This window comes from Schistocerca gregaria, unplaced genomic scaffold, assembly GCF_023897955.1.
Source record: "Schistocerca gregaria isolate iqSchGreg1 unplaced genomic scaffold, iqSchGreg1.2 ptg000318l, whole genome shotgun sequence".
NCBI lineage: Eukaryota > Metazoa > Arthropoda > Insecta > Orthoptera > Acrididae > Schistocerca > Schistocerca gregaria.
In genome coordinates, this window is record NW_026061796.1 from 26390 (window position 1) to 46150 (window position 19761).

General features: G+C 44.6%; 1 protein-coding gene and 24 non-coding genes across 25 annotated transcripts; all 25 read left to right on the top strand.

The window, feature by feature from the left end:
• Positions 1 to 2: 2 nt before the first annotated feature.
• On the top strand, positions 3 to 75 carry Trnak-uuu (transfer RNA lysine (anticodon UUU)). The gene has a single exon. It is a non-coding gene; the product is annotated as a tRNA-Lys (tRNA).
• Positions 76 to 212: 137 nt separating this feature from the next.
• Trnas-cga (transfer RNA serine (anticodon CGA)) lies at positions 213 to 294 on the top strand. Its single transcript has one exon. It is a non-coding gene; the product is annotated as a tRNA-Ser (tRNA).
• A 708-nt stretch (positions 295 to 1002) lies between these two features.
• Positions 1003 to 1084, top strand: Trnas-uga (transfer RNA serine (anticodon UGA)). The gene has a single exon. It is a non-coding gene; the product is annotated as a tRNA-Ser (tRNA).
• A 584-nt stretch (positions 1085 to 1668) lies between these two features.
• Trnaf-gaa (transfer RNA phenylalanine (anticodon GAA)) lies at positions 1669 to 1741 on the top strand. Its single transcript has one exon. It is a non-coding gene; the product is annotated as a tRNA-Phe (tRNA).
• A 536-nt stretch (positions 1742 to 2277) lies between these two features.
• Positions 2278 to 2350, top strand: Trnak-uuu (transfer RNA lysine (anticodon UUU)). The gene has a single exon. It is a non-coding gene; the product is annotated as a tRNA-Lys (tRNA).
• Positions 2351 to 2618: 268 nt separating this feature from the next.
• On the top strand, positions 2619 to 3035 carry LOC126305504 (methionine-R-sulfoxide reductase B3-like). The gene has a single exon (XM_049992041.1). It carries the CDS (start codon positions 2619 to 2621, stop codon positions 3033 to 3035), a length of 417 nt encoding a protein of 138 aa, XP_049847998.1.
• A 6198-nt stretch (positions 3036 to 9233) lies between these two features.
• Trnas-uga (transfer RNA serine (anticodon UGA)) lies at positions 9234 to 9315 on the top strand. The gene has a single exon. It is a non-coding gene; the product is annotated as a tRNA-Ser (tRNA).
• Positions 9316 to 9899: 584 nt separating this feature from the next.
• On the top strand, positions 9900 to 9972 carry Trnaf-gaa (transfer RNA phenylalanine (anticodon GAA)). Its single transcript has one exon. It is a non-coding gene; the product is annotated as a tRNA-Phe (tRNA).
• A 536-nt stretch (positions 9973 to 10508) lies between these two features.
• Positions 10509 to 10581, top strand: Trnak-uuu (transfer RNA lysine (anticodon UUU)). The gene has a single exon. It is a non-coding gene; the product is annotated as a tRNA-Lys (tRNA).
• A 137-nt stretch (positions 10582 to 10718) lies between these two features.
• On the top strand, positions 10719 to 10800 carry Trnas-cga (transfer RNA serine (anticodon CGA)). Its single transcript has one exon. It is a non-coding gene; the product is annotated as a tRNA-Ser (tRNA).
• A 708-nt stretch (positions 10801 to 11508) lies between these two features.
• Positions 11509 to 11590, top strand: Trnas-uga (transfer RNA serine (anticodon UGA)). The gene has a single exon. It is a non-coding gene; the product is annotated as a tRNA-Ser (tRNA).
• A 584-nt stretch (positions 11591 to 12174) lies between these two features.
• Positions 12175 to 12247, top strand: Trnaf-gaa (transfer RNA phenylalanine (anticodon GAA)). Its single transcript has one exon. It is a non-coding gene; the product is annotated as a tRNA-Phe (tRNA).
• Positions 12248 to 12783: 536 nt separating this feature from the next.
• Trnak-uuu (transfer RNA lysine (anticodon UUU)) lies at positions 12784 to 12856 on the top strand. Its single transcript has one exon. It is a non-coding gene; the product is annotated as a tRNA-Lys (tRNA).
• Positions 12857 to 12993: 137 nt separating this feature from the next.
• On the top strand, positions 12994 to 13075 carry Trnas-cga (transfer RNA serine (anticodon CGA)). The gene has a single exon. It is a non-coding gene; the product is annotated as a tRNA-Ser (tRNA).
• A 708-nt stretch (positions 13076 to 13783) lies between these two features.
• Positions 13784 to 13865, top strand: Trnas-uga (transfer RNA serine (anticodon UGA)). Its single transcript has one exon. It is a non-coding gene; the product is annotated as a tRNA-Ser (tRNA).
• A 584-nt stretch (positions 13866 to 14449) lies between these two features.
• On the top strand, positions 14450 to 14522 carry Trnaf-gaa (transfer RNA phenylalanine (anticodon GAA)). The gene has a single exon. It is a non-coding gene; the product is annotated as a tRNA-Phe (tRNA).
• A 536-nt stretch (positions 14523 to 15058) lies between these two features.
• Trnak-uuu (transfer RNA lysine (anticodon UUU)) lies at positions 15059 to 15131 on the top strand. The gene has a single exon. It is a non-coding gene; the product is annotated as a tRNA-Lys (tRNA).
• A 137-nt stretch (positions 15132 to 15268) lies between these two features.
• On the top strand, positions 15269 to 15350 carry Trnas-cga (transfer RNA serine (anticodon CGA)). Its single transcript has one exon. It is a non-coding gene; the product is annotated as a tRNA-Ser (tRNA).
• Positions 15351 to 16058: 708 nt separating this feature from the next.
• On the top strand, positions 16059 to 16140 carry Trnas-uga (transfer RNA serine (anticodon UGA)). The gene has a single exon. It is a non-coding gene; the product is annotated as a tRNA-Ser (tRNA).
• A 584-nt stretch (positions 16141 to 16724) lies between these two features.
• Trnaf-gaa (transfer RNA phenylalanine (anticodon GAA)) lies at positions 16725 to 16797 on the top strand. Its single transcript has one exon. It is a non-coding gene; the product is annotated as a tRNA-Phe (tRNA).
• Positions 16798 to 17333: 536 nt separating this feature from the next.
• On the top strand, positions 17334 to 17406 carry Trnak-uuu (transfer RNA lysine (anticodon UUU)). Its single transcript has one exon. It is a non-coding gene; the product is annotated as a tRNA-Lys (tRNA).
• Positions 17407 to 17543: 137 nt separating this feature from the next.
• Trnas-cga (transfer RNA serine (anticodon CGA)) lies at positions 17544 to 17625 on the top strand. The gene has a single exon. It is a non-coding gene; the product is annotated as a tRNA-Ser (tRNA).
• Positions 17626 to 18333: 708 nt separating this feature from the next.
• Trnas-uga (transfer RNA serine (anticodon UGA)) lies at positions 18334 to 18415 on the top strand. The gene has a single exon. It is a non-coding gene; the product is annotated as a tRNA-Ser (tRNA).
• Positions 18416 to 18999: 584 nt separating this feature from the next.
• On the top strand, positions 19000 to 19072 carry Trnaf-gaa (transfer RNA phenylalanine (anticodon GAA)). Its single transcript has one exon. It is a non-coding gene; the product is annotated as a tRNA-Phe (tRNA).
• A 536-nt stretch (positions 19073 to 19608) lies between these two features.
• Trnak-uuu (transfer RNA lysine (anticodon UUU)) lies at positions 19609 to 19681 on the top strand. Its single transcript has one exon. It is a non-coding gene; the product is annotated as a tRNA-Lys (tRNA).
• The last annotated feature ends 80 nt before the right edge of the window (positions 19682 to 19761 follow it).

Sequence of the window (19761 nt, forward strand, 5' to 3'; positions counted from 1 at the left end):
GAGCCCGGATAGCTCAGTCGGTAGAGCATTAGGCTTTTAACCTAAGGGTCCAGGGTTCAAGTCCCTGTTCGGGCGGAAATTTTAATACTTTGGTAGCGATTCCTCTGGTAGCGGTGGAAACACTACGGAAAAGAATGCAGCTACGCCGTTTTCTGATGCCACATAGCTTTAAACCGTAGAAGTTGCATGTGTCGGAGAACCTCGACCTACGGGCAGTCGTGGCCGAGTGGTTAAGGCGACTGACTCGAAATCAGATTCCCTCTGGGAGCGTAGGTTCGAATCCTACCGGCTGCGTGCGATTTTGCGTAAAGAGGAGCAAATATTTTCACACACGTGAACGCGGTTGCAAACCGATGGCGCCATCTTCAACAAGACGAAAATTTCCGTTTAACAATACTGAGTGTCGCGACGGCTGCTGCTTACTGTGGCTACCGGTTTTCCTCTCACTGACGCTGGGACTGCAGAAAGCCGTCGCAGGCCCACGAGTGCGCTCCCGTCATTTTCTCGCGTCGACGCCGAGTTCGTGAGTACACAGACGTGCTTGGAAGCGTTGGACAGAGCCAACATTCATTTCTCTCTTTTTTAAGAATCGCAATTCAGTCATTCGAGTGCGGAAAAAGCAATGGTGCAGCGTTTCTTTTCTTAAGATCTCGCAGCTACTTGCAAGTATGTCGACCACTTAAGACGACAGAAAACTAGCGTCAGCGGTGCGTCAGTGGGAAGTCGGTGAAGTCGCCATTGGAGCCATAAGCCAGTAATTACGTCATGCGAATCACTCGCACGCCACGCAGCTGTACGATAGCTCAGTCGGTAGAGCGTTTGATTTTCAACCAAAGGGTGTTGGGTTCAACGCCATGTCTAGGCGAAAATTAATACACTTTCGTAACGGCTAATGTGCTGGCAATGGAAACACTACAGAAAAGAGTGAGGCCACGCCGCTTTCTGCCATTGGATTGCTTCTAAAGGTGCACTTTCACGTGTCGGAAGACGCTACTGCTACCGGCAGTCGTGGCCGAGTGGTTAAGGCGTCTGACTTGAAATCAGATTCCCTCTGGGAGCGTAGGTTCGAGTCCTGCCGACTGCGGAAATTTTGTAGCTCTCAAAAGATGGGCGTTCAGCTGCATTCTAGCAGTTGCGTCACTACTAAACACGTGGGTCGCCGGCAATGTGCAGTATTATTGGCTGCAGCGCTACAGTCGCACCCAGAAGCCACAGCTCATCGCCTCGTCACACTGCCGTCCACCAGGTGTGAGTGCAAGTGTCGCCTCTCTGGGCAGTGCAGATGTGTCCATTTTAGCTTGCAGACAATTACGTGTAGCAATTTATGAGCTAACGCAAGTCAAATGTTTTAGCGTGTGTATCTGCTAGATACTGCCTCTCACATGGTAGAGAGGCTCACTCCTTCTTGTGTCTCGTTCTCTGCACACGAGTTGCACGTGGCATCGATATAGCAAAGGTTTTCTAGAGAAAGCGAAGTCAATATTACATGAATCGAGTCGACATGTTTGCTTCTTACGATGATGGAATCAGAAGAAATGTGTGTGGTACTTCACTGCATCTGCTGCTCGCCTTTCAGCGTCCCTATGTCTTATCAGACGAAGATGACTGTGAAATTGGCGGCGATTCAGAGGTTAACGAAGACGCGCAAATCTGCGGACTTACGTGTGAGCCGAAATAGCTCAGTTGGGAGAGCGTTAGACTGAAGATCTAAAGGTCCCTGGTTCGATCCCGGGTTTCGGCAAGCGTATGTTTTGAAGCTGATGCCAATGGAATTGCTCCGAGTCTGTGATGATGTAGGTACAGCCGATAACAAAAATGACTCTATCCTGTAACTGTTCAGGTTGTCTAGTGCTTGCCGTAAGAGGAACACAGTAGGCAACTCCCTGAGAAGTAAGAAAATACGAAAAGTCCTACCGACTGCGTTCCTTTTTTTGTGTCAGGAGGTGAAGAACGTCTCCAACGGAACCGTGAAATGAGCGAAAACGTGGGAAGCATTGCATTCGAAATGCTTGTGAAATTTCCAATTACTCAGTGAGTGTCGACAAAACACGTAAATCCTCTACTCCAACGTATGAGACCTAACGACTGCTGCGGTTTGTTTTTGCATTGTGTGTCAGCATTCTTCGATAGTCTGCTACGAGCTTAGCGCGACACGTTTGTAGACAGCATTCAGGCGACGTTTAATTAGTAACAGCTCCATGCAGCGATAGCACAGCTGTGAAGGACATGAGTCAATGTACAGCTGTGCATCGTGGGATGTTCTCTATTGTCGTGTGAGCCCGGATAGCTCAGTCGGTAGAGCATTAGGCTTTTAACCTAAGGGTCCAGGGTTCAAGTCCCTGTTCGGGCGGAAATTTTAATACTTTGGTAGCGATTCCTCTGGTAGCGGTGGAAACACTACGGAAAAGAATGCAGCTACGCCGTTTTCTGATGCCACATAGCTTTAAACCGTAGAAGTTGCATGTGTCGGAGAACCTCGACCTACGGGCAGTCGTGGCCGAGTGGTGTATTAAGATATTCATCCCTAATATGGGAAAGAGGACAAAGATAGAACTTTTCAGGAGTCATCAGCCGCTCGCAAGAAAGTAACTGCGAGGCTTGCGGCAGACGACAGTATTATGGCAGATAGTGGCAAGGGACCTTACAGCAAAGAAGAACTTAAAAAGCGTTTGACACCAATGCAGTATTATGTTACTCAGGAAAAAGGAACAGAAAGGGCATTTACTGGCAAGTACAATAAAACTACAGATGCTGGAACATACAGCTGTGTTGTTTGCAATGAGGACCTATTTTCATCAGATACAAAATTTGAATCTGGCTGTGGGTGGCCAGCATTTAATGATGTTATAAACCAAGGCAAAGTTAAACTTACCAAGGATACATCTCATGGCATGGTGCGTACTGAGGTGACCTGTGCCAACTGTGGAGCTCATCTGGGCCATGTGTTCAACGATGGACCAAAGCCCACGGGAAGAAGATTCTGCATCAACAGTGCTGCACTTAATTTTCGACCACTCCATCAACCAGAGCAGTGAGCTTTGTCTTTCAGCATAGGACAGAAGATGTTTAAAAACCTTATTTCAGAATTTAAGTGATAAGAAAATGAATTTTGATTATGTCTGTGCAGGCACTAGTATGCTTTTGAAATTGATTTCATTGGTTTCACTGTTGACATGAATTGATGTAGGCCTAAATGTAACTGAAACAGTGAATATTCTGTATAGTAAATTATTGGTAATGTGAATCTCTAACCTACCATTCATTTGACATTTATTTTGTATGGCATTTGACACAAGCTTTGGTGTTGTGAATGTTTTACAGTATTTTTGGAGCATATATTTTGGATGTCTTATTACATATGCAATGGATGTTTTAAGTGCCTGGTGCTTTGTTACCTGTGACTTTGCGGAAAGTGCACATTTTTTATTCAAAGGTTGGTTGCAGAAAATCTTGTATTGTACAGGAAAGTCTTTTCCAAAACCTATTGCCTTTGTACAGTAGTACTGCAAATAAGTACAAACAGATGTAACCTTATTGAGATATTGCAAACTCCTTTCTCAAAGTAAAATGTTAATCTTGGAACAGTTATTTTCAATGTCTTATGTGACCGTTACTATATTTTCTGAAGGAGTTAATGTTATTTTTATCATGATTTTCTTCTGAAATCAGATACTTGACACTGTGTACTGATCAAACTGTTTTTTACTGTGATATAACCAGAGTTAAGAAGCATATTTTAGATAGCTCATGGTAAGCAAATGATTCCATTTTTGTTTTCGAATAAAATTGCTCTCAAAGATTAATGGTTTGATGGCCGTTGATACAAAGAAAGAAATATATATACATGGTTCTTACACTATAACAGTTAACTCCATTAACAGTGTTGTTAATACACCATTAATTAAAGAGTGTGCATTACGTATGGAAAAGTTTGTTCTGTGATCTTACTCAGTTGTGACTGAAGTGCGAACCGTAATAAACTTAGACTTTTACTTTGTTGTATGTGTTACTAGCTGATCTCTTACTGGGCATGCTCAGTGTTTGATACGATAATGTGTAACTGCATATCCCCTAACCCTTACGTAAATACATATACTGCTCCATCATTGTTCTACTAACCTCAGTTTAGTGTAATTTTTGTTTTGTTTGAGTTGCTTCATTTTCCCAGCATTTGCTATGCTTTGTATTTTCATTGTGCAGAATTTTTCACTCAATATTTGATTCCATTTTTGCTTCATCTAAAATATTCTTGACACTTTCTTACACATTTTAATTCCTGCATTGTGTGATATCATATTTGTATGTACTGTTTGGTTCATTTTTATAAGCTTGACAGTACGGTATTATTTTCTTGTCCAACATCCTTTTTTTCCTTTCTCAGTTTTTGTATGTCATTTCTCAGTTTTTGTATGTCATTTCTGTCCAGTTTCTTAAGAACATCTTAATATTGCAGTGAACTTCAAGAGAAATGTAAACAGAAATTAGTAGTGCATTCTGTTAAAAATGTGTTGACTGTATTTATTAATTATATCTTTTTTTTACATGAGCTGTATGACAAGCACATGCTGTAATACATTAAGGGAGCAAACACTGTTTTTCCCTTCCCCTACCAGTATGGTTAACCAGTCTGTGATCTAAGTGTCTTTCCATCAGATATTTTATTTACTGCACTTTTTCTTGCAATTCCTAAGTGAAATGTTAATTGCTTTACTCTTCATAAACTATTATATAATTTTTCATGTTTCCTTTATTTATGAGTGTCATAACACAATTTTTTCATGTATGCTTTATTGGCAACCATTCTACATATCAATCAGCCAACAATGGCTACAACTCCTATTTTCCCCCAGAAGTGAAACATGCTGGGTATTTTCATGGCTATAATCTTTTTTTTTTTTGAAATGGGCATTAAATGTAATTGCCATGTATGCTCTTGTGTGAAATCACTGCCATGTGGCACTTCAATGTAGTGAATATCAAAGTAAATCTGACTGAGCTTTGCAGCTTGACAGGGGAGTAATTATGCTTAGTACCTGCAAAAAACTGTTTTATGTATGGCTATAAACCATTATGCTAGATTCACACTTACTGAGTGTATATATTTGGATAATGTAAAGAAATAATGTATTTTGAAGCCTCTATCATCAGATGAAGGGAAATGTTTGCATTGCTACAGCAATTGAGCATATACAAGCACATGGTAGAATTGTCTGGAGTTAATATTGTCATTTTTATGTGGAGATTACTTAGTCATTTTTTTTAAGTCTCTTGCAGCAAACTTAGTGTTTTTGCTATATAATATATGGGTGGTTAACAGCTGTTGGGCCATAATCCACATTTATATGGAGACGAGATATTTACTTCCAAAGTTTCAGCCTTACAGAAAAATCAATAAGGGTGCTAACAAACATTCTTTCTTTTACTGCAAAAATAAAAGAATCACAAATGTTCCACTATATTTGTTTTTAGATAAATGAACTACTTAAACCATTTTAATAATAACTGCAAAAGGTTAGATATGTTTCATCCTATAAAACTTCTTGAACAACATTTTTTTGCAGTTGGTAAGTCACTCACACACTTTACAGGAAACAAAATTGATTTATTCAGATCCATCTGTGTGGTCACCATAATGTGGTTTTCAGCTATAAGTTTTTATAAATCAATCATGGTGTATTGGAGGTATACACTGAAGAGATATCAAACATCATCTTTTCTTTCGCAGTAACTCTGCTTTCTCAGAAAAGCAATGGTGTAGAATCCGTTTTGAGTGCTTGGTGGTTTTGCTTTACTAGACTTCACAAATTTACACAAATCCGCCCCCGGTAGCTGAATGGTCAGCGCGACAGACTGTCAATCCTAAGGGCCCGGGTTCGATTACCGACTGGGTCGGAGATTTTCTCTGCTCAGAGACTGGGTGTTGTGTTGTCCTAATCATCATCATTTCATCCCCATCGACGCGCAAGTCGCCGAAGTGGTGTCAAATCGAAAGACTTGCACCAGGCGAGCAGTCTACCCGACGGGAGGCCCTTGTCACACGACATTTCATTTCATTACCTATGAATGGAGAAACTTCCTCCAAATTATATGCAGTAAAAAGGCTCTTTAGTTAATCCTTTTACAGTTTTTAACTTCATCAAGAATCTCAAGTTATATACTCAGATCTGACATTTATAATAAGTCATACATATTGTTAGCACTGGAGATGGCAAAGTTTCCTGCAAGTCAAACACGAATACTTGAAAAATACCATTAATTGATCTTGCTTCCAGGACATTCTTTTACTTTGCTTCCTAGGCCTATCCCGGTTTTGCTTCTACATTACGTCTGCTTGGATACTATTCTGCTATTCAAGGTCTTTTTATGCGCTTTTTAACAGTAAATTCTGTTAGCAATCATGTTTATCACTTTACTGACCAGGTGATGGAATCGCAGAACCTCTTACAAACAGTAGAATCAACCCCCTTTTTCATCTTATAGGAGTTAAGTTCTTGTTGTGCTGAGGTGATAAATTTACTTTAGTGTAACTCCTACTTTTCTGTGACACTTTTATTCAATCTGTTGTGAAGATATTTTTCTTTGTGCAATCCAGTTTGAAATTGCTAGCAAATATATTCTCTCAATTTTCTCATGTGACACCTTACCACCACAGTTTCTAGGACAACTGCAGAATTTTGTTGAACAAGATTTAGCTGGAACAAACTTAACAATTGTCACTGTTCACAGTTCACCACTCTGAAACTTCAGTTCTCTCACATACTTTTTCTAAATGATCAGATTTCATACTTGTTTCTCTCTCTTGTTTTTTCTCGGATGAATTACTTCATCTTGTGATGGTCTGCTGTCTCCTAATGGGTCATAATCCCTGTCTGTCTCTGAATAATCAGTATTGGTGTCACCAGAGTTCAAACTTGTATCTGAAAATACCAAACATAACATGAAAAAGCACGCGCCAAACATGGTTAATCCATATATTTAGTTACATCGTAATCTGGTTATTGCAAGCATATGAAATTTCCAAGTGTCAGTCTTGAACTGTACCTTTTGCAAAGTGTGGGCTCGTCTCCTCTTGGGTTTTGCCACCTCATTGGTGGGATCTCCAGCTAGTTCAATATTCTCTTGCATAGTATCTCCCATTTTACTTTCAAGTTCAGGCATTTGTTGTATGGGTTAGGCATTAGTGGTGTACTAAGAGACAGTTGCATTTTAGTTTCAGAACTGCTTCTTAATGAACACAGATCTGAATGCCTTGTACATCATTTGGCATTTCTGATAGTGACAGAATTGGCATTTCCCCACACGTTGCACATTGATGTCATAAATTGGAGTTTTGTGGGTTAGGTATCTATGGCTTTAGCTGTCCATATTTTATATCAAAGACTGTTGTGAAAAATACTCAGAAATACTTAGTTTTTAACAGATCGCAGTGTTTATTTTAGAAAAGATGTTCCTTCCTCGCAGATCTTGATATTTCTGTAAATCCTGTATTTTCTGATACTGTATTGTTATGTACTTAAATAATTGATTCAGAAAATCAGATTGCAGTTTATCCCTCTCTGAGAAAAAAATGCCTGTTTTAGCCCCATGGGATTATAAGCATTAAAGTTACGTTGACATTAGGGAGTGAGACTAAGAATTTTAATGAAATAAGTGAATGTTTACAAATACTATGTTGCTTTCCATGTCCATTCCTCCTCCTCCTCCTCCTCACAATTTCTGTAGTTGAGTATAGTCTTCTAACAACGTTCCTGCCAGTTGAGTTTCTCTTTAAGTTATGCTGTGCTATTTTAAAGGTATTTTTGAGAGGTACACAAATAACTAAGAACTTTACGGTGCAGTGTAAATTCTAGCTCAGACAAGTTAGTCAAATGTAAATTTGAATTTTAATGTGCATTTATTATTTGAATACTGATTCTGTTCTTCATAAGCTGTACAGTTTGATTTGAAACATTTCTAATGTAAGATTTTAAATAGAATTAACATGTACCAACATTACTATAGTTAAAATTATCTCTTATATGAACTAAAACTGCTTTCTGTGTAAGTTACGCCTGTTACAATAAGTTACTTCAGTTAAAATATTGCTCCTAAGAGAGTTTTTTTGTGACTAATTATATTATGTGCAGTAAATATATGAGAGAACAATATCTGGAGCAACATTTTCCTTCTGCTTATTTAATGTATGTATAAATCTAAATGTGAATGCATTCTTTCCTGTTGTGTTAATTGATGTATAACATGTAGTGCAGATTCTGAAATGTTAACTCAGGAGATAATGACATTCATTTGTTGAGTGGTGTTTTGCTTGTGTCAGTCGGTTTGTGAGGCACTAAAGAAAGTAACATATTTTTGTAAGAATGATGTACTACAATTTTAACACATAACAAACTAGTCAGTAATGAGATATAAGAATTATCTAAATAAAAACTTTGTTACTAAAAAAAAAAAAAAAAAAAAGTGGTTAAGGCGTCTGACTCGAAATCAGATTCCCTCTGGGAGCGTAGGTTCGAATCCTACCGGCTGCGTGCGATTTTGCGTAAAGAGGAGCAAATATTTTCACACACGTGAACGCGGTTGCAAACCGATGGCGCCATCTTCAACAAGACGAAAATTTCCGTTTAACAATACTGAGTGTCGCGACGGCTGCTGCTTACTGTGGCTACCGGTTTTCCTCTCACTGACGCTGGGACTGCAGAAAGCCGTCGCAGGCCCACGAGTGCGCTCCCGTCATTTTCTCGCGTCGACGCCGAGTTCGTGAGTACACAGACGTGCTTGGAAGCGTTGGACAGAGCCAACATTCATTTCTCTCTTTTTTAAGAATCGCAATTCAGTCATTCGAGTGCGGAAAAAGCAATGGTGCAGCGTTTCTTTTCTTAAGATCTCGCAGCTACTTGCAAGTATGTCGACCACTTAAGACGACAGAAAACTAGCGTCAGCGGTGCGTCAGTGGGAAGTCGGTGAAGTCGCCATTGGAGCCATAAGCCAGTAATTACGTCATGCGAATCACTCGCACGCCACGCAGCTGTACGATAGCTCAGTCGGTAGAGCGTTTGATTTTCAACCAAAGGGTGTTGGGTTCAACGCCATGTCTAGGCGAAAATTAATACACTTTCGTAACGGCTAATGTGCTGGCAATGGAAACACTACAGAAAAGAGTGAGGCCACGCCGCTTTCTGCCATTGGATTGCTTCTAAAGGTGCACTTTCACGTGTCGGAAGACGCTACTGCTACCGGCAGTCGTGGCCGAGTGGTTAAGGCGTCTGACTTGAAATCAGATTCCCTCTGGGAGCGTAGGTTCGAGTCCTGCCGACTGCGGAAATTTTGTAGCTCTCAAAAGATGGGCGTTCAGCTGCATTCTAGCAGTTGCGTCACTACTAAACACGTGGGTCGCCGGCAATGTGCAGTATTATTGGCTGCAGCGCTACAGTCGCACCCAGAAGCCACAGCTCATCGCCTCGTCACACTGCCGTCCACCAGGTGTGAGTGCAAGTGTCGCCTCTCTGGGCAGTGCAGATGTGTCCATTTTAGCTTGCAGACAATTACGTGTAGCAATTTATGAGCTAACGCAAGTCAAATGTTTTAGCGTGTGTATCTGCTAGATACTGCCTCTCACATGGTAGAGAGGCTCACTCCTTCTTGTGTCTCGTTCTCTGCACACGAGTTGCACGTGGCATCGATATAGCAAAGGTTTTCTAGAGAAAGCGAAGTCAATATTACATGAATCGAGTCGACATGTTTGCTTCTTACGATGATGGAATCAGAAGAAATGTGTGTGGTACTTCACTGCATCTGCTGCTCGCCTTTCAGCGTCCCTATGTCTTATCAGACGAAGATGACTGTGAAATTGGCGGCGATTCAGAGGTTAACGAAGACGCGCAAATCTGCGGACTTACGTGTGAGCCGAAATAGCTCAGTTGGGAGAGCGTTAGACTGAAGATCTAAAGGTCCCTGGTTCGATCCCGGGTTTCGGCAAGCGTATGTTTTGAAGCTGATGCCAATGGAATTGCTCCGAGTCTGTGATGATGTAGGTACAGCCGATAACAAAAATGACTCTATCCTGTAACTGTTCAGGTTGTCTAGTGCTTGCCGTAAGAGGAACACAGTAGGCAACTGCCTGAGAAGTAAGAAAATACGAAAAGTCCTACCGACTGCGTTCCTTTTTTTGTGTCAGGAGGTGAAGAACGTCTCCAACGGAACCGTGAAATGAGCGAAAACGTGGGAAGCATTGCATTCGAAATGCTTGTGAAATTTCCAATTACTCAGTGAGTGTCGACAAAACACGTAAATCCTCTACTCCAACGTATGAGACCTAACGACTGCTGCGGTTTGTTTTTGCATTGTGTGTCAGCATTCTTCGATAGTCTGCTACGAGCTTAGCGCGACACGTTTGTAGACAGCATTCAGGCGACGTTTAATTAGTAACAGCTCCATGCAGCGATAGCACAGCTGTGAAGGACATGAGTCAATGTACAGCTGTGCATCGTGGGATGTTCTCTATTGTCGTGTGAGCCCGGATAGCTCAGTCGGTAGAGCATTAGGCTTTTAACCTAAGGGTCCAGGGTTCAAGTCCCTGTTCGGGCGGAAATTTTAATACTTTGGTAGCGATTCCTCTGGTAGCGGTGGAAACACTACGGAAAAGAATGCAGCTACGCCGTTTTCTGATGCCACATAGCTTTAAACCGTAGAAGTTGCATGTGTCGGAGAACCTCGACCTACGGGCAGTCGTGGCCGAGTGGTTAAGGCGTCTGACTCGAAATCAGATTCCCTCTGGGAGCGTAGGTTCGAATCCTACCGGCTGCGTGCGATTTTGCGTAAAGAGGAGCAAATATTTTCACACACGTGAACGCGGTTGCAAACCGATGGCGCCATCTTCAACAAGACGAAAATTTCCGTTTAACAATACTGAGTGTCGCGACGGCTGCTGCTTACTGTGGCTACCGGTTTTCCTCTCACTGACGCTGGGACTGCAGAAAGCCGTCGCAGGCCCACGAGTGCGCTCCCGTCATTTTCTCGCGTCGACGCCGAGTTCGTGAGTACACAGACGTGCTTGGAAGCGTTGGACAGAGCCAACATTCATTTCTCTCTTTTTTAAGAATCGCAATTCAGTCATTCGAGTGCGGAAAAAGCAATGGTGCAGCGTTTCTTTTCTTAAGATCTCGCAGCTACTTGCAAGTATGTCGACCACTTAAGACGACAGAAAACTAGCGTCAGCGGTGCGTCAGTGGGAAGTCGGTGAAGTCGCCATTGGAGCCATAAGCCAGTAATTACGTCATGCGAATCACTCGCACGCCACGCAGCTGTACGATAGCTCAGTCGGTAGAGCGTTTGATTTTCAACCAAAGGGTGTTGGGTTCAACGCCATGTCTAGGCGAAAATTAATACACTTTCGTAACGGCTAATGTGCTGGCAATGGAAACACTACAGAAAAGAGTGAGGCCACGCCGCTTTCTGCCATTGGATTGCTTCTAAAGGTGCACTTTCACGTGTCGGAAGACGCTACTGCTACCGGCAGTCGTGGCCGAGTGGTTAAGGCGTCTGACTTGAAATCAGATTCCCTCTGGGAGCGTAGGTTCGAGTCCTGCCGACTGCGGAAATTTTGTAGCTCTCAAAAGATGGGCGTTCAGCTGCATTCTAGCAGTTGCGTCACTACTAAACACGTGGGTCGCCGGCAATGTGCAGTATTATTGGCTGCAGCGCTACAGTCGCACCCAGAAGCCACAGCTCATCGCCTCGTCACACTGCCGTCCACCAGGTGTGAGTGCAAGTGTCGCCTCTCTGGGCAGTGCAGATGTGTCCATTTTAGCTTGCAGACAATTACGTGTAGCAATTTATGAGCTAACGCAAGTCAAATGTTTTAGCGTGTGTATCTGCTAGATACTGCCTCTCACATGGTAGAGAGGCTCACTCCTTCTTGTGTCTCGTTCTCTGCACACGAGTTGCACGTGGCATCGATATAGCAAAGGTTTTCTAGAGAAAGCGAAGTCAATATTACATGAATCGAGTCGACATGTTTGCTTCTTACGATGATGGAATCAGAAGAAATGTGTGTGGTACTTCACTGCATCTGCTGCTCGCCTTTCAGCGTCCCTATGTCTTATCAGACGAAGATGACTGTGAAATTGGCGGCGATTCAGAGGTTAACGAAGACGCGCAAATCTGCGGACTTACGTGTGAGCCGAAATAGCTCAGTTGGGAGAGCGTTAGACTGAAGATCTAAAGGTCCCTGGTTCGATCCCGGGTTTCGGCAAGCGTATGTTTTGAAGCTGATGCCAATGGAATTGCTCCGAGTCTGTGATGATGTAGGTACAGCCGATAACAAAAATGACTCTATCCTGTAACTGTTCAGGTTGTCTAGTGCTTGCCGTAAGAGGAACACAGTAGGCAACTGCCTGAGAAGTAAGAAAATACGAAAAGTCCTACCGACTGCGTTCCTTTTTTTGTGTCAGGAGGTGAAGAACGTCTCCAACGGAACCGTGAAATGAGCGAAAACGTGGGAAGCATTGCATTCGAAATGCTTGTGAAATTTCCAATTACTCAGTGAGTGTCGACAAAACACGTAAATCCTCTACTCCAACGTATGAGACCTAACGACTGCTGCGGTTTGTTTTTGCATTGTGTGTCAGCATTCTTCGATAGTCTGCTACGAGCTTAGCGCGACACGTTTGTAGACAGCATTCAGGCGACGTTTAATTAGTAACAGCTCCATGCAGCGATAGCACAGCTGTGAAGGACATGAGTCAATGTACAGCTGTGCATCGTGGGATGTTCTCTATTGTCGTGTGAGCCCGGATAGCTCAGTCGGTAGAGCATTAGGCTTTTAACCTAAGGGTCCAGGGTTCAAGTCCCTGTTCGGGCGGAAATTTTAATACTTTGGTAGCGATTCCTCTGGTAGCGGTGGAAACACTACGGAAAAGAATGCAGCTACGCCGTTTTCTGATGCCACATAGCTTTAAACCGTAGAAGTTGCATGTGTCGGAGAACCTCGACCTACGGGCAGTCGTGGCCGAGTGGTTAAGGCGTCTGACTCGAAATCAGATTCCCTCTGGGAGCGTAGGTTCGAATCCTACCGGCTGCGTGCGATTTTGCGTAAAGAGGAGCAAATATTTTCACACACGTGAACGCGGTTGCAAACCGATGGCGCCATCTTCAACAAGACGAAAATTTCCGTTTAACAATACTGAGTGTCGCGACGGCTGCTGCTTACTGTGGCTACCGGTTTTCCTCTCACTGACGCTGGGACTGCAGAAAGCCGTCGCAGGCCCACGAGTGCGCTCCCGTCATTTTCTCGCGTCGACGCCGAGTTCGTGAGTACACAGACGTGCTTGGAAGCGTTGGACAGAGCCAACATTCATTTCTCTCTTTTTTAAGAATCGCAATTCAGTCATTCGAGTGCGGAAAAAGCAATGGTGCAGCGTTTCTTTTCTTAAGATCTCGCAGCTACTTGCAAGTATGTCGACCACTTAAGACGACAGAAAACTAGCGTCAGCGGTGCGTCAGTGGGAAGTCGGTGAAGTCGCCATTGGAGCCATAAGCCAGTAATTACGTCATGCGAATCACTCGCACGCCACGCAGCTGTACGATAGCTCAGTCGGTAGAGCGTTTGATTTTCAACCAAAGGGTGTTGGGTTCAACGCCATGTCTAGGCGAAAATTAATACACTTTCGTAACGGCTAATGTGCTGGCAATGGAAACACTACAGAAAAGAGTGAGGCCACGCCGCTTTCTGCCATTGGATTGCTTCTAAAGGTGCACTTTCACGTGTCGGAAGACGCTACTGCTACCGGCAGTCGTGGCCGAGTGGTTAAGGCGTCTGACTTGAAATCAGATTCCCTCTGGGAGCGTAGGTTCGAGTCCTGCCGACTGCGGAAATTTTGTAGCTCTCAAAAGATGGGCGTTCAGCTGCATTCTAGCAGTTGCGTCACTACTAAACACGTGGGTCGCCGGCAATGTGCAGTATTATTGGCTGCAGCGCTACAGTCGCACCCAGAAGCCACAGCTCATCGCCTCGTCACACTGCCGTCCACCAGGTGTGAGTGCAAGTGTCGCCTCTCTGGGCAGTGCAGATGTGTCCATTTTAGCTTGCAGACAATTACGTGTAGCAATTTATGAGCTAACGCAAGTCAAATGTTTTAGCGTGTGTATCTGCTAGATACTGCCTCTCACATGGTAGAGAGGCTCACTCCTTCTTGTGTCTCGTTCTCTGCACACGAGTTGCACGTGGCATCGATATAGCAAAGGTTTTCTAGAGAAAGCGAAGTCAATATTACATGAATCGAGTCGACATGTTTGCTTCTTACGATGATGGAATCAGAAGAAATGTGTGTGGTACTTCACTGCATCTGCTGCTCGCCTTTCAGCGTCCCTATGTCTTATCAGACGAAGATGACTGTGAAATTGGCGGCGATTCAGAGGTTAACGAAGACGCGCAAATCTGCGGACTTACGTGTGAGCCGAAATAGCTCAGTTGGGAGAGCGTTAGACTGAAGATCTAAAGGTCCCTGGTTCGATCCCGGGTTTCGGCAAGCGTATGTTTTGAAGCTGATGCCAATGGAATTGCTCCGAGTCTGTGATGATGTAGGTACAGCCGATAACAAAAATGACTCTATCCTGTAACTGTTCAGGTTGTCTAGTGCTTGCCGTAAGAGGAACACAGTAGGCAACTCCCTGAGAAGTAAGAAAATACGAAAAGTCCTACCGACTGCGTTCCTTTTTTTGTGTCAGGAGGTGAAGAACGTCTCCAACGGAACCGTGAAATGAGCGAAAACGTGGGAAGCATTGCATTCGAAATGCTTGTGAAATTTCCAATTACTCAGTGAGTGTCGACAAAACACGTAAATCCTCTACTCCAACGTATGAGACCTAACGACTGCTGCGGTTTGTTTTTGCATTGTGTGTCAGCATTCTTCGATAGTCTGCTACGAGCTTAGCGCGACACGTTTGTAGACAGCATTCAGGCGACGTTTAATTAGTAACAGCTCCATGCAGCGATAGCACAGCTGTGAAGGACATGAGTCAATGTACAGCTGTGCATCGTGGGATGTTCTCTATTGTCGTGTGAGCCCGGATAGCTCAGTCGGTAGAGCATTAGGCTTTTAACCTAAGGGTCCAGGGTTCAAGTCCCTGTTCGGGCGGAAATTTTAATACTTTGGTAGCGATTCCTCTGGTAGCGGTGGAAACACTACGGAAAAGAATGCAGCTACGCCGTTTTCTGATGCCACATAGCTTTAAACCGTAGAAGTTGCATGTGTCGGAGAACCTCGACCTACGGGCAGTCGTGGCCGAGTGGTTAAGGCGTCTGACTCGAAATCAGATTCCCTCTGGGAGCGTAGGTTCGAATCCTACCGGCTGCGTGCGATTTTGCGTAAAGAGGAGCAAATATTTTCACACACGTGAACGCGGTTGCAAACCGATGGCGCCATCTTCAACAAGACGAAAATTTCCGTTTAACAATACTGAGTGTCGCGACGGCTGCTGCTTACTGTGGCTACCGGTTTTCCTCTCACTGACGCTGGGACTGCAGAAAGCCGTCGCAGGCCCACGAGTGCGCTCCCGTCATTTTCTCGCGTCGACGCCGAGTTCGTGAGTACACAGACGTGCTTGGAAGCGTTGGACAGAGCCAACATTCATTTCTCTCTTTTTTAAGAATCGCAATTCAGTCATTCGAGTGCGGAAAAAGCAATGGTGCAGCGTTTCTTTTCTTAAGATCTCGCAGCTACTTGCAAGTATGTCGACCACTTAAGACGACAGAAAACTAGCGTCAGCGGTGCGTCAGTGGGAAGTCGGTGAAGTCGCCATTGGAGCCATAAGCCAGTAATTACGTCATGCGAATCACTCGCACGCCACGCAGCTGTACGATAGCTCAGTCGGTAGAGCGTTTGATTTTCAACCAAAGGGTGTTGGGTTCAACGCCATGTCTAGGCGAAAATTAATACACTTTCGTAACGGCTAATGTGCTGGCAATGGAAACACTACAGAAAAGAGTGAGGCCACGCCGCTTTCTGCCATTGGATTGCTTCTAAAGGTGCACTTTCACGTGTCGGAAGACGCTACTGCTACCGGCAGTCGTGGCCGAGTGGTTAAGGCGTCTGACTTGAAATCAGATTCCCTCTGGGAGCGTAGGTTCGAGTCCTGCCGACTGCGGAAATTTTGTAGCTCTCAAAAGATGGGCGTTCAGCTGCATTCTAGCAGTTGCGTCACTACTAAACACGTGGGTCGCCGGCAATGTGCAGTATTATTGGCTGCAGCGCTACAGTCGCACCCAGAAGCCACAGCTCATCGCCTCGTCACACTGCCGTCCACCAGGTGTGAGTGCAAGTGTCGCCTCTCTGGGCAGTGCAGATGTGTCCATTTTAGCTTGCAGACAATTACGTGTAGCAATTTATGAGCTAACGCAAGTCAAATGTTTTAGCGTGTGTATCTGCTAGATACTGCCTCTCACATGGTAGAGAGGCTCACTCCTTCTTGTGTCTCGTTCTCTGCACACGAGTTGCACGTGGCATCGATATAGCAAAGGTTTTCTAGAGAAAGCGAAGTCAATATTACATGAATCGAGTCGACATGTTTGCTTCTTACGATGATGGAATCAGAAGAAATGTGTGTGGTACTTCACTGCATCTGCTGCTCGCCTTTCAGCGTCCCTATGTCTTATCAGACGAAGATGACTGTGAAATTGGCGGCGATTCAGAGGTTAACGAAGACGCGCAAATCTGCGGACTTACGTGTGAGCCGAAATAGCTCAGTTGGGAGAGCGTTAGACTGAAGATCTAAAGGTCCCTGGTTCGATCCCGGGTTTCGGCAAGCGTATGTTTTGAAGCTGATGCCAATGGAATTGCTCCGAGTCTGTGATGATGTAGGTACAGCCGATAACAAAAATGACTCTATCCTGTAACTGTTCAGGTTGTCTAGTGCTTGCCGTAAGAGGAACACAGTAGGCAACTGCCTGAGAAGTAAGAAAATACGAAAAGTCCTACCGACTGCGTTCCTTTTTTTGTGTCAGGAGGTGAAGAACGTCTCCAACGGAACCGTGAAATGAGCGAAAACGTGGGAAGCATTGCATTCGAAATGCTTGTGAAATTTCCAATTACTCAGTGAGTGTCGACAAAACACGTAAATCCTCTACTCCAACGTATGAGACCTAACGACTGCTGCGGTTTGTTTTTGCATTGTGTGTCAGCATTCTTCGATAGTCTGCTACGAGCTTAGCGCGACACGTTTGTAGACAGCATTCAGGCGACGTTTAATTAGTAACAGCTCCATGCAGCGATAGCACAGCTGTGAAGGACATGAGTCAATGTACAGCTGTGCATCGTGGGATGTTCTCTATTGTCGTGTGAGCCCGGATAGCTCAGTCGGTAGAGCATTAGGCTTTTAACCTAAGGGTCCAGGGTTCAAGTCCCTGTTCGGGCGGAAATTTTAATACTTTGGTAGCGATTCCTCTGGTAGCGGTGGAAACACTACGGAAAAGAATGCAGCTACGCCGTTTTCTGATGCCACATAGCTTTAAACCGTAGAAGTTGCATGTGTCGGAGAACCTCGACCTACGGGCAGTCGTGGCCGAGTGGTTAAGGCGTCTGACTCGAAATCAGATTCCCTCTGGGAGCGTAGGTTCGAATCCTACCGGCTGCGTGCGATTTTGCGTAAAGAGGAGCAAATATTTTCACACACGTGAACGCGGTTGCAAACCGATGGCGCCATCTTCAACAAGACGAAAATTTCCGTTTAACAATACTGAGTGTCGCGACGGCTGCTGCTTACTGTGGCTACCGGTTTTCCTCTCACTGACGCTGGGACTGCAGAAAGCCGTCGCAGGCCCACGAGTGCGCTCCCGTCATTTTCTCGCGTCGACGCCGAGTTCGTGAGTACACAGACGTGCTTGGAAGCGTTGGACAGAGCCAACATTCATTTCTCTCTTTTTTAAGAATCGCAATTCAGTCATTCGAGTGCGGAAAAAGCAATGGTGCAGCGTTTCTTTTCTTAAGATCTCGCAGCTACTTGCAAGTATGTCGACCACTTAAGACGACAGAAAACTAGCGTCAGCGGTGCGTCAGTGGGAAGTCGGTGAAGTCGCCATTGGAGCCATAAGCCAGTAATTACGTCATGCGAATCACTCGCACGCCACGCAGCTGTACGATAGCTCAGTCGGTAGAGCGTTTGATTTTCAACCAAAGGGTGTTGGGTTCAACGCCATGTCTAGGCGAAAATTAATACACTTTCGTAACGGCTAATGTGCTGGCAATGGAAACACTACAGAAAAGAGTGAGGCCACGCCGCTTTCTGCCATTGGATTGCTTCTAAAGGTGCACTTTCACGTGTCGGAAGACGCTACTGCTACCGGCAGTCGTGGCCGAGTGGTTAAGGCGTCTGACTTGAAATCAGATTCCCTCTGGGAGCGTAGGTTCGAGTCCTGCCGACTGCGGAAATTTTGTAGCTCTCAAAAGATGGGCGTTCAGCTGCATTCTAGCAGTTGCGTCACTACTAAACACGTGGGTCGCCGGCAATGTGCAGTATTATTGGCTGCAGCGCTACAGTCGCACCCAGAAGCCACAGCTCATCGCCTCGTCACACTGCCGTCCACCAGGTGTGAGTGCAAGTGTCGCCTCTCTGGGCAGTGCAGATGTGTCCATTTTAGCTTGCAGACAATTACGTGTAGCAATTTATGAGCTAACGCAAGTCAAATGTTTTAGCGTGTGTATCTGCTAGATACTGCCTCTCACATGGTAGAGAGGCTCACTCCTTCTTGTGTCTCGTTCTCTGCACACGAGTTGCACGTGGCATCGATATAGCAAAGGTTTTCTAGAGAAAGCGAAGTCAATATTACATGAATCGAGTCGACATGTTTGCTTCTTACGATGATGGAATCAGAAGAAATGTGTGTGGTACTTCACTGCATCTGCTGCTCGCCTTTCAGCGTCCCTATGTCTTATCAGACGAAGATGACTGTGAAATTGGCGGCGATTCAGAGGTTAACGAAGACGCGCAAATCTGCGGACTTACGTGTGAGCCGAAATAGCTCAGTTGGGAGAGCGTTAGACTGAAGATCTAAAGGTCCCTGGTTCGATCCCGGGTTTCGGCAAGCGTATGTTTTGAAGCTGATGCCAATGGAATTGCTCCGAGTCTGTGATGATGTAGGTACAGCCGATAACAAAAATGACTCTATCCTGTAACTGTTCAGGTTGTCTAGTGCTTGCCGTAAGAGGAACACAGTAGGCAACTGCCTGAGAAGTAAGAAAATACGAAAAGTCCTACCGACTGCGTTCCTTTTTTTGTGTCAGGAGGTGAAGAACGTCTCCAACGGAAGCGTGAAATGAGCGAAAACGTGGGAAGCATTGCATTCGAAATGCTTGTGAAATTTCCAATTACTCAGTGAGTGTCGACAAAACACGTAAATCCTCTACTCCAACGTATGAGACCTAACGACTGCTGCGGTTTGTTTTTGCATTGTGTGTCAGCATTCTTCGATAGTCTGCTACGAGCTTAGCGCGACACGTTTGTAGACAGCATTCAGGCGACGTTTAATTAGTAACAGCTCCATGCAGCGATAGCACAGCTGTGAAGGACATGAGTCAATGTACAGCTGTGCATCGTGGGATGTTCTCTATTGTCGTGTGAGCCCGGATAGCTCAGTCGGTAGAGCATTAGGCTTTTAACCTAAGGGTCCAGGGTTCAAGTCCCTGTTCGGGCGGAAATTTTAATACTTTGGTAGCGATTCCTCTGGTAGCGGTGGAAACACTACGGAAAAGAATGCAGCTACGCCGTTTTCTG